The sequence below is a fragment of the Urocampus carinirostris genome, chromosome 8 (assembly GCF_059441175.1).
Source record: "Urocampus carinirostris isolate Australia breed hairy pipefish chromosome 8, RoL_Ucar_1.0, whole genome shotgun sequence".
NCBI classification, from domain to species: Eukaryota; Metazoa; Chordata; class Actinopteri; order Syngnathiformes; family Syngnathidae; genus Urocampus; species Urocampus carinirostris.
The window spans coordinates 32,330,184-32,346,326 of NC_142356.1; the positions used below are offsets into that span (position 1 = coordinate 32,330,184).

Here is a 16,143-nt window from a genome sequence, read left to right on the forward strand (position 1 = left end):
TTATCACAGATGATTTAATAGATTTTATACGTAAAAACAGGTAAAAGTGTTGAACCATTTTCCACAACTAATCATCTATTATGGTTTCAAAGGGAAAATAACGTTAAATTTGAAAAAAAAAATACATAAGTCTTAAGCACACCATATTGTGTCAAAAAACAACCACTATTTGGATCCCTTTTCCTACCTTTTGAATAAAAGGTTTGTTTCTTAACAAAATGAGCCACTTATTAAATTGTTATCATACGAACGACACAAATTTATGGGATAAGAACAAAATGACCCAACAAAAAGCTCAATATTTGTGGATTTTAAACAAAATTAAAGTGAACCCATTTTTTTTCATCTCAAACAAAATACCCTTTTATTGTGATAGTGTGCAAGTTTTGGTGTGTTGGGGTTTAGGAAACAACACAATTTCTTGACAAATCAATCCAAGTAGTGGATGGGTCCCCTCTTGACCCTATTTGAGTAATTTCTTTTGAAAAATGTTTTTGTATAATAGAATGGTTTAAAAATTAAGTTTTTAATATGGATAAAAATATATATGTATCATGACTCCCCCAGTTGAGAACTCCTGAATTAAACAAATGTCTTAATTTCATTAAACGTAGGATTAATAGATTGAACAATTAAATAAATGCATAACTCATTAGTTCATTTCTGTGTTTAAGAAATTATGTTCATGGCATTCAGGACGCCCGACATATGGGTTTGGAAGCACCTATGAAAGGCAAAGCCTAAATACAAAGTTCAAGATATTCTGAGGTTAAAATGGTTCTGCAAAACTACTATTTTGGGAAGCAAACAAAATACATTCAAGCAAATGAATGCCCTCTACATTGGAAAATAAAATGAATGTGGATTTCTCTGGCCTATTCAAAATTATAAAACATTAGGACGTGAGGTAAAGATCACAATTCCGTATTAAACTATGTCAAATCTTTAATGCAGGGGTCGCCAATCCAGTCCTTGAGAACAGCATGCCCTGGAGTTTCTTTGCTCCAATACAGGTAATTCCTTATCACCAGGATCGTTATCAAGCTTCTGCAGTTTTACCAACAATATGATCATTTTTATTACCAAATTTGGAGAAGCTTCTAAAAGATGCAGAACACGTTGGCCATCCCATCTTTAACGTCTTACTCAATAAGGTGGTACTGGTCTGATCAGTTTATACATAAAACTTTACTTAATGCAATCACTGACCTCAGCAGCTGATCTTTGCTAAAAGTGGTTAACGGGTTTGGCTTGTACACATCCATGAGGTCTGTCATGGCCACAGTTCCCATGCAACCAAATGGGAGTTTGACAACAAGGCCAAGGTGTGGCAGAACTTTAGTCACTATTCCCAAAGTGATACTGCCAGCCTCCAATTTGTGAATGCCTATTTCGAAAAGACAGTTTGTCAACATTTTTTATGTCATACCTCATGTAGCGTTTACTGTATAATAATGTATGTCCTACCTGTGAGTGAGAGTGATAAACATTGATTCTCGAGACTCACGTTAACCACTTGAGCCTTGAGCGCCTGGCCTTTTTTGTACAATTTTCCAAGACGGCTGGAATCCTGAAATATGATCAAGCTACCATATTAAAGTCTTCATTTAACAGATTTTGAAAAGGATGGTGAAAAACTTTAAATTTAATTTTAGATGAATGATGAATAAATTCCATAAAAATCAATTGTTTTGTGATAACTTACTCCCACATCAGTAATCATAGCCAGGAATTCCACTGTTCCAGTAACGGAAGCACGAGTGGTGACCTCCAAACTCTTTTTTTCCGGATGAAACTGTAGACAATCACAGCACACCTCAGTTTTGCAGTAAGATTACATTTGAGGCCCAACTAGAACTTGCCCTACCTTTGAAACGAAACATGTAATTTCATCCCCAACCTTGTAACTGCTCAGTTTATCTGCAGCTGTTACAGACTTGACCTCAAAATTTTCATCCAATTTACTATGAAGAAAGATTGAGTGGCAACAAAATGTTAAGTGCATTGTCAAAGTATATATATATCAACCATTTACCTGGGTATCAGTGTGAGTGCAGGCCTCGAATATTTTGACCTTCGATGGGAGATGGGCAGAAGTGCTCTTAATAAATAAAACAAATAATTAGTAATTACATAGAGACCATTCAAAATATAGATATAGACAATAGTCACCCTTTACTGTCAAGTTCTCGTCTTCCAATAACCCTTGTTGTGACCACATCGCCTACTTTAACTGAAGTTGTAGGGAAGGACCATTGTGACACATTTTTATCCTCCAACACCTCAGACACATGCACATAGCCCATATTTCCATCCTTTAGCTCCACCTGAATGTGTGTTGGCTTCACTGTCAATATTTTGCCCTGTAAAATTTCCCCCAGGGCATAACAGCTGTCAGAGTCCATCTCGCTTTTTGAACTCTTGAGCCTTCCTTTGGGTCCACAGCGCTTCCATGACAATAGGGGAAGACCTTGCAGTTTCTCACAGCTGGATTCTACAACTTCAACAGCCAAAACCATCCCCTCTTTCAGTTTTCCCGACTCTGATAAGATGACCTCGTTCAAGTGGTTTCGTGTCTCGATTAAAGTCAGTTGAGCGGTGTCTCCCACAGAGATGGTGGCGAGGCCTTTGTCGACGTATTGCAACATTGCCGAGTGTTTGCTTTTTTCTGTCAGCTGGAAAAATACACAAGTTTATTAAGGGGCCACCTGAAAAATAATACTACTTTAAGTATTATCCAATGATCGATGCAAATTAACTTAAATAACTTCTTCTGTCAACCTCTGGAAATGCACCCACATATGGTCCTTTTCCACACTGGGTACTCAGTATATGAATGACAAAGTAACTCACACTTTTCTTTTTAGCAACCAACTTGGAAAGGAGGGACACATGGACTGTAGTTGACTGGATGTCAACACAAAGGACTACTGCAGTAACCTTTTGCCCTGGGCTCACTTGGATCCCTAAGAGAAAAAATGGATGACAGGTCATCAATAGGTTTCCTTTTTTTGTATTTTTCAATATTAAAAGATTTTATTTTAAAAGCAAGAAACATACAGCATAGTAAGCATATAATAATGAGTTTTGCTACCACAGCTAGCATGAGCCCCATGTATAAAGAAAACTATAGCATCAAAGCAATACAGGAAACTATAACTGACTTAGGACGGTACTTTAAGCCACAGTGAAACCCAGAATTGTAATTTAGGATAGCCATTTTACTGTGAAAAGAAATCCAGCTTGAGAACAGTTTCTCCCCAGCCTTTAATGTCAGAAAGCAGCCTAGATAATCAGCAGCTGGTGTATGTACACTTTCCATCTTTATTGCTTCACAAATATAGGTCTAGCATTCCTTCTTTGGAAAATATTTGTAACAGAAAGGCTAATTTGAACAACACTTTAAGTATTGTAAGTGTTCAAAGTGAAGCAATGAATACAGTACACTGCAAAGCCTATTTTTTTAAATGCAACTTACCTCAAAGTGGTTTGATATAGAGATTTATCTATCTATATATCTATCTACCCTGGTCATGTCCCTCAAGAGAGGTGACCGACAGCAAGACAAACACATACAAAAACAAAGAAAATTAAAAAAGGGGAAAAGTAGTAAAAAAAAAAAAACACACAACATTTTTTGGACCATGGCCAATCCAAATGCCCAAACGCCCAAACAAGTTAGGCACCTCAGCACCCAAGTTGGTCATGCCTTCCTCCCTCCAGATGAACCGGGACACAAGAAAGCAGCCATGGCACTTGGGTCAGGGTGACACAACACACTCTTCTGTTCATCAGCAGGGCCCGACAGCTTTCACTGGTTTACCCCTGCCGCTTCATAGAGGATACCTGCCCATCCCTTAGAACATGTCTAAACATCCACCTATCCTTTAACAACACCTCTCCACTCATTCCTATTGCCAACAAGGGCTCTAGCTTCCACTGTATTTAGACCACTTTCCTGCAGTGCACTCATAACACCATCCATCCACGTCAATCGCGGCCTTCCTCTTGGTCTCCTTCCATTTACTTCTGCTCTGTAGATCTTCTTCAACAGTTGCTCCCCATCCATTCTCTCCATTAGTCCAAACCAACCGAGTACTCTTATACACGCGCTTGCTCAGTTCCACTACTACTCCAGTTGTCTCTCACAATTTCATTTCTCAATCTATCCAATCTTGTCACTCCTAACATACTCCTCAAACACTTCACCTCAAAAACATTTAATTCCCTTCTCAAATCTGCGTTCAGTCTCTGCACCATACAACACAGTCGGCACAATCACACTCTCATACAGTCCCGTTTTAACATCCATACTCATACTCTTGTTGCTCATCACTCTCCTAAGAGCACCCAAAGCCTTGCTTCCTTGATTCACTCTGTGCAATACCTCACACTCCATTCCACCAAACGCAGCCACATCACAACCCAATTACCTAAAGCTTTCAACTTCCTTCAGCACCTGTCCAAACAACCTTATTTCCAACACCATTCCCACTCCATCACGTGAACACTTCATCCCCTTACTCTTCCCAACATTCACACATAACTTACACCTATCACACACTCTTCCAAACTCCACTACCACCCTTCTCAATGTTTCCTCAGAATCAGCCACAAGCGCTGTGTCATCTGCAAACAACAACTGACTTACCTGCCACACCCTTCCACTGTTATCGATCATCTATACACCTCTGCCAAATACTCTTGCATTCACCTCTCTCACCACACCATCCATGTACACATTAAACAGCCGTGTTGACATCAAGCATCCCTGTCTCACACCAGTCAACACAGGGAACCAATCACTTGTCTCGCTCACTACTCTTACACATGCTCTGTTGTTAACATAAAAACTATTCTTTGCTTCAAACAACTTTCCACCCACTCCATACATTACCATCACCTGCCACAAAGCCTCTCTATTAACTCTGCCATACGCCTTTTCAAAGTCCATGAAAGCCAAATAACCATCCTTACCTTTTGCAAAATATTTCTCACACACCTGTCGTATTGCAAACACCTGATTCACACATCCTCTTCCTTTCCTGAAACCACTCTGCTCCTCCATCACCACCTCATCCGTTCTTCCTCTCACTCTCTTAATCAAGGTTCTTCCATATAGCTTACCCAGCACAGACAACAAACTGATACCTCTCAAATTGCTACATTCATACTTATCACATTTACCCTTATACAATGGCACCACACATGCACTATACCAATCAACAGAAACCACACCACTTAAAAAGCATACATTCAACAAGCGTACTAACCAGTCAATCATAGCGGTGCCACCTTTTTTCAATCATTCAGCAGTACAACCATCCAAACCAGGGCGCCTTCCCCCCTTTCATTTCTTTCACTGCCTCTTGCACCTCCCATGTTTCCACAGGCTTCAAATTTAAAATCATCCAGCACGGGCATTCTCTCCATGCCACCAATCGCCTTGACTCTCACTCTTCTCCCATCCTCCACATTTAGCAACTCAAAATACTCTGCCCATCTCATCCAGACTGCACTACCGCTAACCGGCAATCTACCGACCCTATGTTTCACTTTCTCTTACTTTCCAGACTCGCTCTTTCTTACTCTTTTCACTTCTTTTTAGAAGTTCACTCCTCTCTTTTGACACCATTCATCATTTGCATTCTTTTTGCTGCTTCCACTACCGTTTTCTACCAACCTTTTCTTCACTTTATACCTTTCATACGCCTTTCATACACCTTATCTTGTAGCCACTCCTCAAAGGCACGTCTCTTCTCTGTCACGGCCTCTGAGACCTCATCATTCCACAATAGAGAAATAGAGATAGACGGAGATAATTTCTTAACAGACGCTAGCCTAAAGTAAGTTGGGGTATAAGTCCATCCACCCAAACATTTCCTAAACCAACCAGACCAAGCTTTGATTTTTAATTAATACAAGTGACAATCATAAGTTAAGCCACAAGGGGGAAAAGCCGGATGTAACAATTACAGTATTTCGGAAAGAACGTTTCAATACATTTTCTAAAAAACAAAAACAAAAAAACAAAACTTGAAAGATGAAAACATACCCATCATATGGTATTTGTTGGCATGTATGTTGGCACCAGCCAATTCATCCGACTTGAAGATGGCACCATCTCCGCTGTTCTCTGCGTCCACAACCAACTTCAGCTTCTGGCCAACTGAAATGGTAGCGAGCTGTTGGTAAAGATCCCCTGGGTCTGTGAAAGAAAAAAGGTGAAAGAAATTCAACACAGACGCCTTATTCAGAATAAGTCAAAAATGTAAACATAACCTTTTTTGGCGATCATCTCAATCACAGCTCGTCTCTCTTGCACAGCATTAATAAGCCTGATTAGGCCCAATTCCTCTGGAAGCATGACCTCAGAAATCTTTAGTGTGACCAGGAATCGCTTCTTCTGCTCATCCAGATTCGTCACTTTAGCAAAAACTGTCTGGCCCACTTGAAAGGACGCTGCGACATCAGCAACAAACACTTCAGCCAAGGCCTGAAAGTATAGGGCAGGAAATTATAGTTACAACCATCCAGACGGTCAAGGAATTACCAAATAAATCTCTGTTGATTGACACTCATCACTCACAGACAGTGGTGCAAGACCAACAAGGCCAAATGGGAACTCGACAAAGACGCCATAAGCCATAATTCCCTTAACCCAGCCAACCATCTGCATTCCAACTGTGATCTCTGAGAAATCCTTAGCAGCCATTTCTTGCTCCAGTGACCAAACCACCATGGGCTTCTTGGTGACAATCTAAGAAAAAATACTTAAGGAAAATAAAACCTGACACTATGCATGTTAAAATTATGCATATAATAGAAGTTATCTCAAGTCTGGTAGATGTCATTTGTTTAAATCCCAATAATAAATAGGATACAATTTTTTTGTTCTGGAGAACACAGACAAGGTTTGAAATGGTGTCACCCTCCCTCAGGGCCTCCAAAAACAGAGAGCAGTTGGGCACCATATCAGAGAGGTGCATAGTGGGCAAAATTGCATGGAACTCCTCAGGCAGAATTGACACTTCCAGACCGCTGGCCGACTTCTTAAGCACCCTGGCCTCCAGTCTCTACACAGAAAGAAAAACATGTAACAAGCAAAGAATGTGACTATAGCCATTATTCATGTTTTAGAAGCTTTGATTAACCAAATTAAAACAAATATATTTTTCCTCCTAAATGTTTTAATATATTTGTATTTTTAATCTACAGTTTTATTTTAACGTTTCTCAAAGCTATCATGACACCTGGGCTGAGCAATATATTGAATGTATGTGACAAGCAAAAAATAGCCCGGCCCTTTATAACACTCTTTTGAGAATTATAGGCTGTTTTTCTTTTAAGTAATTGAGGCAGATACATTAAAACATCTTAATCACTGTTGTCGTTAACATACCTTTCCCACCACACGTTCAATCTGGGCATTTGCTGTGTTTTCTGAGTGTTCCTCCATTGAAGGCTTAAAAGACAGCAACATCCTTTTTTCCTTCGGATCACAGTTAAGAACCTTCGCCCTCAACACCTCCAAAAGAGACATTTACTTTTAAGATTTGAACATGAACTGTTGCAAAACCTTCTGATATTTCTGGGGCATGCACTAGAGATCTCACCTGACCGATATGAAAGACTTCCTCAGGGTTTAGGATTCCTTCGGAGCTGAGATCCTCAACGAGCACCAGGCCCTTTACATCGTTATAGAATCGAACAATGCAGCCAGACTTTTTGATAGAGACAATGTAACCGTGGGATACTTGTCCACGTCGAGCATCCTCGTAGCTACAAAAAAGGGGCAGTTTGCTTTCCAAGAGAGTCTTTTTCCTGGTCAAAAACAGCTTTTTGTTAACTGCATCCACTGAAAGAATCTGTTGACACAATGAAAAGAAAAAAACAAAGATTACTTTTTGCATTAACAAGAGGGTGTCTGGTTTTAATTTCAGGAATGGACTGACCCGGCATTTAACTTTCATGCCCTCAATGTACTTCTTTTCGGGGTGCTTCAAAAGGATGTCTGAAAGGTGGGTACTTGGCACAAACCCTCGAATATAGTTCGACAAATGAACCACCATTCCGGTATTCGTCAGGGCAGACACTAACCCCTTTTGAGGGAGAGACATGCAAGTCATGATTGCAGACAAACAACAGGATTTAAGTTGTAGCACATTGGAAATCATCGGGCAAAAAAAAAAAAAAAACTTTCCAGTGAAAATGAACAATACATAAATAAAATATTTGCAGGAACAATTTTTAGGCAAATTATCCGTTTTTTTACCCTTTTACATACGTGGTCAAAGACTCTCAGTAAAGGCTTGCTTCGAGGGTAATTGGTTAAAAAAATCATATTTAATCTGGCTAAAGAAGGGATTTGTTATGATTAATTTTAAACAACAACAGCACGGCGGCGCAGTGGTTAGCGCGTGTGCGGCACAGTTCTGAGGTCGTGGGAACCTCCTGCGTAGGTTCAAATCCAGCTCCCGGCCTTACTGTGCGGAGTTTGTATGTTCTCCCCGTGCTTGCGTGGGTTTCCTCCGGGCACTCCGGTTTCCTCCCACATTCCAAAGACATGCATTTCAGGTGAATTGGCCGGTCCAAATTGTCCTTAGGTGTGACTGAGCGAGTGAGTTGTCTGTCCCTGTGTGCCCTGCGATTGGCTGGCAACCAGTTCGGGGTGTCCCCTGCCCACTGCCCGATGATTGCTGGGATGGGCTCCAGCACCCCCGCAACCCTACTGAGGATAAGCGGCGCAGCGAATGAGATTAGATGAATTTTAAACAACATGATAAAAACCCAATTCACTAATACAACCTAGTCAAGTGAAAATAGCACCCATTTTTTCCCCCCACTCTGCTTATGTGAATGGACAAGTCTGTCTACATACCTCCACAATCTGACCAGCCTGAAGATCATGGTATCGAAAGAAGGGTTCTTCAACCAAAGACCTGAAAGTCAGTTGAAATTAGTTGGATGCTGGCTAACAAGAGGTGATGATGAAAAAGATTGGACATACCTTCGTAGGGTCGCACAATGAATTTGGTCCATGGGGCTGAAGTCAATTATTCTGCAAGTGTGTTTGGGCAGGGCTAATATTTTGTTCTCATCTCTTTGATCTTTAGGTTCCTTCAGGTGCCACCGCTATCAGGAACAAAAAAATAAATAAATTTAAAATAAAAAAATTGATATATATATATATATATATATATATATATATATATATATATATATATATATATATAGACACTGCTGTATAAGGGATTGTATTTCAATGAATATAGCTACTCACATGTACAAACGCTAGGGTGTTGTCAGGCAGTTTAAAAACAACTCCGGACCTGTAATGTTTAGCAGCTACACTGCAGTCTTCTACAACTTCACCGATACGGTCACCACAAGCAGGAATGGTATTTATTCTTGAATTTGGGTGAACTAAGTACCCACGCAGACTTAACCCAACCAAACGGGTAGATGGCTCAATGTACAGCACACGAGCCAGAACCTATACAATACACAAATGATACAATAACAAATCTTGCTTTAGTTTTCATGTTAATTTTATTTTAAAATGTACCAAGTCTGTTAACAAACAATAATTGTTATTAAATATAAAATAAAATGCATTTCCCTAAAAAGTGTATCTATTTCCCCCCTTGAATGATAAACTTTACCTGGCTTCCCTCAGTGTAACTGTCAATCATCTCTGGCTCCATGTGGAGGAAGTCTACTTGACCACTGAAGGACAGGAACTTCATTAGAAGTCCGTGTTTAGTCACCTACAATACCACTTTGTTAAATTTCAGCATGATGAATGGTCATGAGTTTGCATACAAATATTGATAGTAGAAGCGTAAATCTAACAGAATTTTGACGACCAAAAGCCAAACCACACACCTTTTTGATGGTTGATTTAACAAGAAGTCCTGGAAGAAGGTTAGTCAAGGTCCATTCATGATGGGACCCTGCATAAGCTTTATCAACAGTTGAGGGGTTGGCAGTGAGTTGCAAGATGCGCCCATTATTTTTCACTTCTTTTATTTGGCAAGTCACATATTGGCCCAAATTCGGCTCTGGAAAAACAAGAAGACGAAAACAATACATTTGAAAAATAGTAAGGGAAAAAGAATGAAGAAAATTATTATTTAGAGTACCCGTATTGATTTGTGCTTCCTTTGGCAGAAAGGCTTTAGTTCCTTTGATACCAATGTCAATTATGCATCCGTGATCTTCAACGCTATCCACACATCCACTTAACACCTGAAAAAAAAAAAAACAGTGATAACTGTTGGTGAAGAGAAAATACTTTTGAGAGAAGGTACAATTTCAGTCTTACCATGCCAGCTTTTAGAGCATTAGATTTCAGAGCCTTGTTAACTTGCTTTGGATTAACTGAGAGCTGGATGCTGGTAGAGCCAGATCTGGAGGTTTCTAGCTTGGCAACCACACATCTCAACAACATGCCAGTACGGAAGAGGTATGACAAAGCACAAACTTCCTGTCCGAAAAAGGAGAAAAAAAACAATGTCACATATATGCATTGAAGATGCACACAAATCATTTTGGCTATAGCCAAAAAAAAGAACAACAATAATGGACACCTACTTCTGTTTCATTTGAATCCAGTTGTTCAGTGAGGAGCTTGGTGTATGAGTCACTGATGTTCCTGACATTGAGGAAACCTTGTATACCACAAGGAAGACTGACGATCACCTCAAAGTCTGAAACAGCTTTCACACACCCCAGCATCAACATTCCTTCCCTAACACTCTGTGAAGGAGCACATTATACAATGGCAGAATAAAATAAGTACAAAAAGAAATTAAAGCTTTAAACGGTTGACAAAGTGCAGAATGAACGGCTTGTTTAATATCAAGAAAATAGAGGGCGCAGAAGTATAAGCAATTTAGAGCTCTTCTGATCCATAACATACTCAGGGATCAGAATGGAGATTTTCATTTTCAGCTGAAATAGCCAGGGTCCAGGGCGGAGCCTGGTGGGGGGCTCAGGGGGGCGAAGCCCCCCTGAAGTCAACAGCATTTATCTTATTTGCTATGTGAAAATTGCACTAGAATGAATTAAATCCAACAAAACATATATAAATTAAAAAAATAATAATATATTGACATTAAAAGCATTTGTAATATTGAACATGATCATGATGATACAAAATAATCTATTTTAATCATGTTTATAACAAATTTTAAATTTTGTTTATACTGTTCTAAATATTGTATAAACACAAAAGATAAAATCATTTCATAAATAAATAGATTTATAAATACCTCAGATTGGGATTTTCTGTCACACAGGGGAACCAGTGGTTGACTGCTGCTAGTATTTGAAGTGGAAGGATTTGAACCGGCCAATAATGTTGAACCAGTGGCTGCCGATTTTAAATGCGGATCCGAGTGCATAATTTGATCGCCGGCAAGCTATTTTTGCTTTGTGCTTGTTCATTTTAGCATGATCGATCAGTGCCACACAACCTCGCGAACCATAATTGATCAGATCGACACATTATAGACACTTTGCTTTCCCTGGAACATCACACTTTGCGATGAACTGGCTCAAAGTTTCTGTAACTTCCTCGATCTTTGCGCCGATTTTAACGTTTACTGTGACAGTCTTCTCCAGCCATGACCACTTAAATTTATTCTTGATTCCTTTATCAATCTCGGAGACAAAAGCCTCGTCTTCTTTTCTTAGTATTTTCATATTTACTTTTTCAAACACTCATTTCACCGTTTGAAAAGACCGGAAGGAGCGCCATGTTTGAGAAAGCCAATGCTCTGAACAAAAGCTCCGCTGATTGGTTATCAGCGAACCTATCGACCAATGGTCTAAATGCTAACTTGGGGTGATGAAACAGTCACGTATCATACCTCACCCCCCCAAAATATTTTCTCATCGAATTTAGACGATTTACGGGAATGACCTTTGGGGTTCAAAAACAGCGGAAATCCGCGGATCCGCAGAAAATTCTGATCCCTGCATACTATGCTGTAGGAGGCAACATCCAAAATAACAATTACTCCCATAGCATTCCCACCCTTGCATCATCCAGTTAATAATTTTTCACAGTTCACATTTCAAGACATCTGGTTTCACATTTGTAGACTATATGAAATAACCCTTTACAATTATTCATCATATTTTTATATATGTATACCATGCCTGTTGAAATGTATGTGTGTGGCTTTCTGTAGAGGTTGTTTACCTTAATATGTAGAATTTCCACATTATCTGCAACTGCATTAAGAGTCAGAACCTCTTCATTCGAACTAGAAGGCTTTTGCCTCTTAACTTTCTTGTCGTCTCTGGGACCACTTTTCCTTTTCTTGCGAACTTCGTTTTCATTTAACTGAAATATAGAAAAGAAAACGTGTTGATGCATTGCAATATGGTGCCAAATCATCTCGAACAGAGCAGATGCAATGAGTCGAGCAGTAAGTAAATTCGAGGCTTAATTTTTGAGGGAGTTTTTTTTAAATTCATACTTATATTCTATGGCTTATGTTTGATGTCAACCTCATAGTATTGTTTTCTTGTCATTTCCCATTTCCTGGCTGGCAAGTGAGTAGGGGAGAAGGATGAGCCCGGATGTTGCCGGTGCTTGTGTTAGCCTACGGAGCCATCTAGAGCTATTTGAGAAATTATTGCCCGGCCAGCGAGAGCCTAAAATGGCCTAGCATTCAAAAATAATTGGATTGAAAGAGTACTTTAATCAAAAACTACATTTCTCTTAATGCTTGTCGTCTACAACACCCGCAAAGTGACTGCTCAGCGTCTCTACACGGCAGTGTTTCAGATCAATGCAAATGACTGGAATTAACAAGTATCTCAAAGAAGTTCAAGGATTATTTTGTTAGATTTAGTTTCTAACATATATATATGTAGTGCCATTCTTTTCAATGCAACTAATGTTTGTAACTTGATTACTTAATTATGAGTTATATTACATGAAGGAGAACAGTATTTGTTCATGTGTAACACGCATTTTTCTTTTACCCAAGAAAGAAGTCAATGTTTGGGTGAACTTTATACATGGGGTTTTACACTAGTGTTTTATCGTATTGAGCAGACGAAAATTATCGCTGATAATCGCAAAACATCGGATGCGACGGGGATTGAACCTGGGTTGTGACAGTGGGAGTACTGAATCCTAACCCAGGGATGTGATTTGACCAAAGTGAAATTATCTGAATATTAGGCGGGGGTCTGGGGGCCGCGGGCACCCAGCTAGGTCCAGGGCAGTGCCCTGGTGGGGGGACAAGTGGGGCGAAGCCCCCCGGAGCTCATGGGTTTTACGTTTTTTTAAGTACTTTCAATGCACTCAGATGACAAAGAAATAGACAAAACAACAGCATCAATTTTCAATGTATTTTGAACTATCCCATATAAAATTACAGTTTAAGTCAACTCAAAATCAGTCACATTAAAAAACATTGGACTGCCTTTGCTTTTAAAAACTATCACTGAGAATATCATCATATCTAACTCATGTGATTACTAAGTTAACACATAAATCATGTTGAAGAGTTCAAATTTCATGAAGAAATAATTGTATCATGACCAAATGAAAAGTAACTCATATTAGAACATACCACAAATGTTTTTGTTATAGCAGAAGATGTTATCTATAAATGAAAGTACAATAAGTATAGGCCCTACAGTAAAGTGTTGGTGTAATGTACACATGAAAATCTATTATTGTAATTGTTAAATATTTATGGCCATTTTTATTACGTTATAATATTTTCGAAAAAAAGGGGAAAACTGTCAAATAAATTTGAAAAGTTTACCACCTACCTCAAAATTCACGACTCTATCAGCAACTGGTACAGGTTTTTGGGGTGGATCACGTCTCTCTATTACCGCTTCCGTTTGTGGTGTCAATAAGGGATGGAGGCCTTAAAGTTTTGGAGTTTTCGTTTGGGCACCGAAACTACCAGCGATGGAATAATTTGTTGTTCTTGACTGGAGTTCTTTCACGTGTTTTTTGCTCTTTGCGTGACTTTCAAGAGCTTTGAGACCTCTCCCACCATAGACAATGGTATCATGGCATCAAATGCAAAGCGCTTTCCCGGCACGATCGATCTTCCGAATAAAGTCACTGAACAAATTCGTCACAGTCTTCTTTCCAACATTTGTAGATAATTCCTTCTCCAACCAGTCCGATCGAAACTTGTTTTTTACGATCTTATCAATTTCTTTACCTCGCGGAGCATCTTTGCGTTCGATCTCGGACATCTTTCTTTAAACACTCGGCAAAAGCGTGTGAGAAATGAACAATGGCATACTCCTACGCCTTTATAACAAGCGCGTTTATTGGTCAACACGGAGACTTCAACCAATCGCAAGTACGTTTCATTTCAGTTACGGAAACACTAAAATGGAATGCTGTAGACACGAAATCAGTTTTTTTTACCAATTAAAAATCGGAAATCTTAAAATTTTATTTTTGGAGATAAAAAAAGCGGAATTCCGCGAATTAGCGGAAAAATCACATCCCTGCTAACCCTTAGACCACTAATGCAGTGACATGGATGACATGGAAAACGGGATCTGATTTTAATCTCATTATTACACTATTTTCATTCTGGTACCAGAAATGAATGATAGAGAATGAAGAAAAAAAAAAATCATCCTGAAAGATACAATTAATCTAAAAAATGCAGGATGAGGCAAACAACTCTTTATTATATCTGATGATAAATTTGACTTTGAAGGACATTTAATAAATGAATTGTAATTTTTATGTTGGTAATATCTTCAGCAGAGATTTTGTTGAGATGGGAGCTTTTTGTTCCTGTCAATTGGACTTTTTGCACTATTTCACTTATTACCTATGTTTATTGTTGACGTCGACAATGTTTTGTCTATTGTTGCCTATGCAACATCTATTTCAGAAGGATCGTTCTTCAAGGGGAATTACCTAATTGTTTCTTTATTTCCCTCATGCTTTTCTTAATTTTATTTTTTTTCTCCCCCTCATTTAGATTTAAGATCAGGTAATGGTGTAAGAGTGGTCTGTGCAGCCCTTTTGGACTTTTTGTAATTAACAGCTATCCAGATTAATGTGACTTCACACACCTTCGCTATGAATGAAAGAAAGTACATCAACAATACCTTGAATAGGTTGTCCACCTCAACCTGTGCTTCTATTTTACGTTCAAGAGCCTTTGTGGCCGTCCCACCTCGAGGGAAATCTTCCTCTGTTGATGCCATGTTTTTTTTGGTCTGTGTAAAAAAAAAATAATAATGAGGATATCAAGATGAAACTTTTATTCGAAAACTGTCGGCATAGGGGATCCATGTCCCGCGGCTTGTTCAATTCAACTTCCGGGATTAGGACAATTAAATGTTATTTGTGCAAAGGAACAAGAGCTGAAGAGAGCAGTTCTGTTGAGGACTTGGACAACATAGAAACCAAACAAGAAATAAACTTAATATTCTGTTCTTGTGAAAGGGACATAGTCTTTCCCAAACAAGCATCAACAAATTGACTGTCCCTTCTTTTTATAGGAAAGAACGAAACTTAAAAGTAAGGAAGTCCAATATTCCCAAAGTACATTTTTAAGACTGGATCTAACCAGAATTTGAAGGTTGTATGATAAGAGGAGGGCAGACTCATCAGAACACCACTTAGAAACAATGTTAGGAAAGTGTAATCACTGAGTAGACACATTAAAACGTCAAGTGAACACAAGAGGTAGCATTTTTGATGTGATGATAAATGGTCAAACTAATTTAGCTGGAAAACTCATGACTACATATTCAGGAACGCATTTTAATAATCTAACAAAACCTTGTCGTACACAACTATAGAAATACTATTTCGAATCTCTTTTCAATTTTTCAGCCTGAACTTGCCAGTGCAAACCCATCCACGTTCTACATTAGAGTGAGCGGATACCTTATCGCGTATTAGATGTGCTGCGTCATAATTTTGAGGAGAAGGAGACCAAAACAACTGAGTACTAAAATGATCAGAAATTTGAAATGTTGTATCTAAAAAAAGTGATATTTAATTTTGAAAGAGATTAGAAACGTTGTTGAGTGGTTTGGAAGTAAAAACACTCACACGTTGTTCAGCACGCCATTGCAATAACCCGGAAAAAGAACATTACTGGGCAGAGACCTTACTAT

At 38.9% G+C, this 16,143-nt stretch overlaps 1 protein-coding gene across 2 annotated transcripts in view; it reads right to left on the reverse strand.

Moving 5' to 3' along the window:
• The window catches only part of pdcd11 (programmed cell death 11), a 23,742-nt gene extending 7,616 nt beyond the window's left edge, over positions 1–16,126 (reverse strand). The window contains exons 1-25 of one of the 2 annotated variants that reach the window (XM_088342402.1): positions 16,079–16,126; positions 15,124–15,234; positions 12,212–12,355; positions 10,597–10,761; positions 10,328–10,489; positions 10,146–10,251; positions 9,889–10,064; positions 9,666–9,770; positions 9,284–9,496; positions 9,011–9,135; positions 8,882–8,942; positions 7,956–8,102; positions 7,617–7,868; positions 7,403–7,528; positions 6,885–7,076; positions 6,590–6,760; positions 6,283–6,496; positions 6,056–6,208; positions 2,854–2,966; positions 2,173–2,675; positions 2,036–2,101; positions 1,868–1,964; positions 1,706–1,795; positions 1,468–1,570; positions 1,210–1,387 (exon numbers count right to left, since the gene is read on the reverse strand). In XM_088342402.1, coding sequence (XP_088198528.1) covers positions 1,210–1,387; positions 1,468–1,570; positions 1,706–1,795; positions 1,868–1,964; positions 2,036–2,101; positions 2,173–2,675; positions 2,854–2,966; positions 6,056–6,208; positions 6,283–6,496; positions 6,590–6,760; positions 6,885–7,076; positions 7,403–7,528; positions 7,617–7,868; positions 7,956–8,102; positions 8,882–8,942; positions 9,011–9,135; positions 9,284–9,496; positions 9,666–9,770; positions 9,889–10,064; positions 10,146–10,251; positions 10,328–10,489; positions 10,597–10,761; positions 12,212–12,355; positions 15,124–15,222 — 3,761 coding nt within the window. In that variant the 5' untranslated portion in view covers positions 15,223–15,234; positions 16,079–16,126. Of the gene's footprint in view, positions 1–1,209; positions 1,388–1,467; positions 1,571–1,705; positions 1,796–1,867; positions 1,965–2,035; positions 2,102–2,172; positions 2,676–2,853; positions 2,967–6,055; positions 6,209–6,282; positions 6,497–6,589; positions 6,761–6,884; positions 7,077–7,402; positions 7,529–7,616; positions 7,869–7,955; positions 8,103–8,881; positions 8,943–9,010; positions 9,136–9,283; positions 9,497–9,665; positions 9,771–9,888; positions 10,065–10,145; positions 10,252–10,327; positions 10,490–10,596; positions 10,762–12,211; positions 12,356–15,123; positions 15,235–15,910; positions 16,040–16,078 lie in introns of those variants that run through there. The other variant, XM_088342403.1, reaches the window with a different exon arrangement.
• Positions 16,127–16,143: the final 17 nt, after the last annotated feature.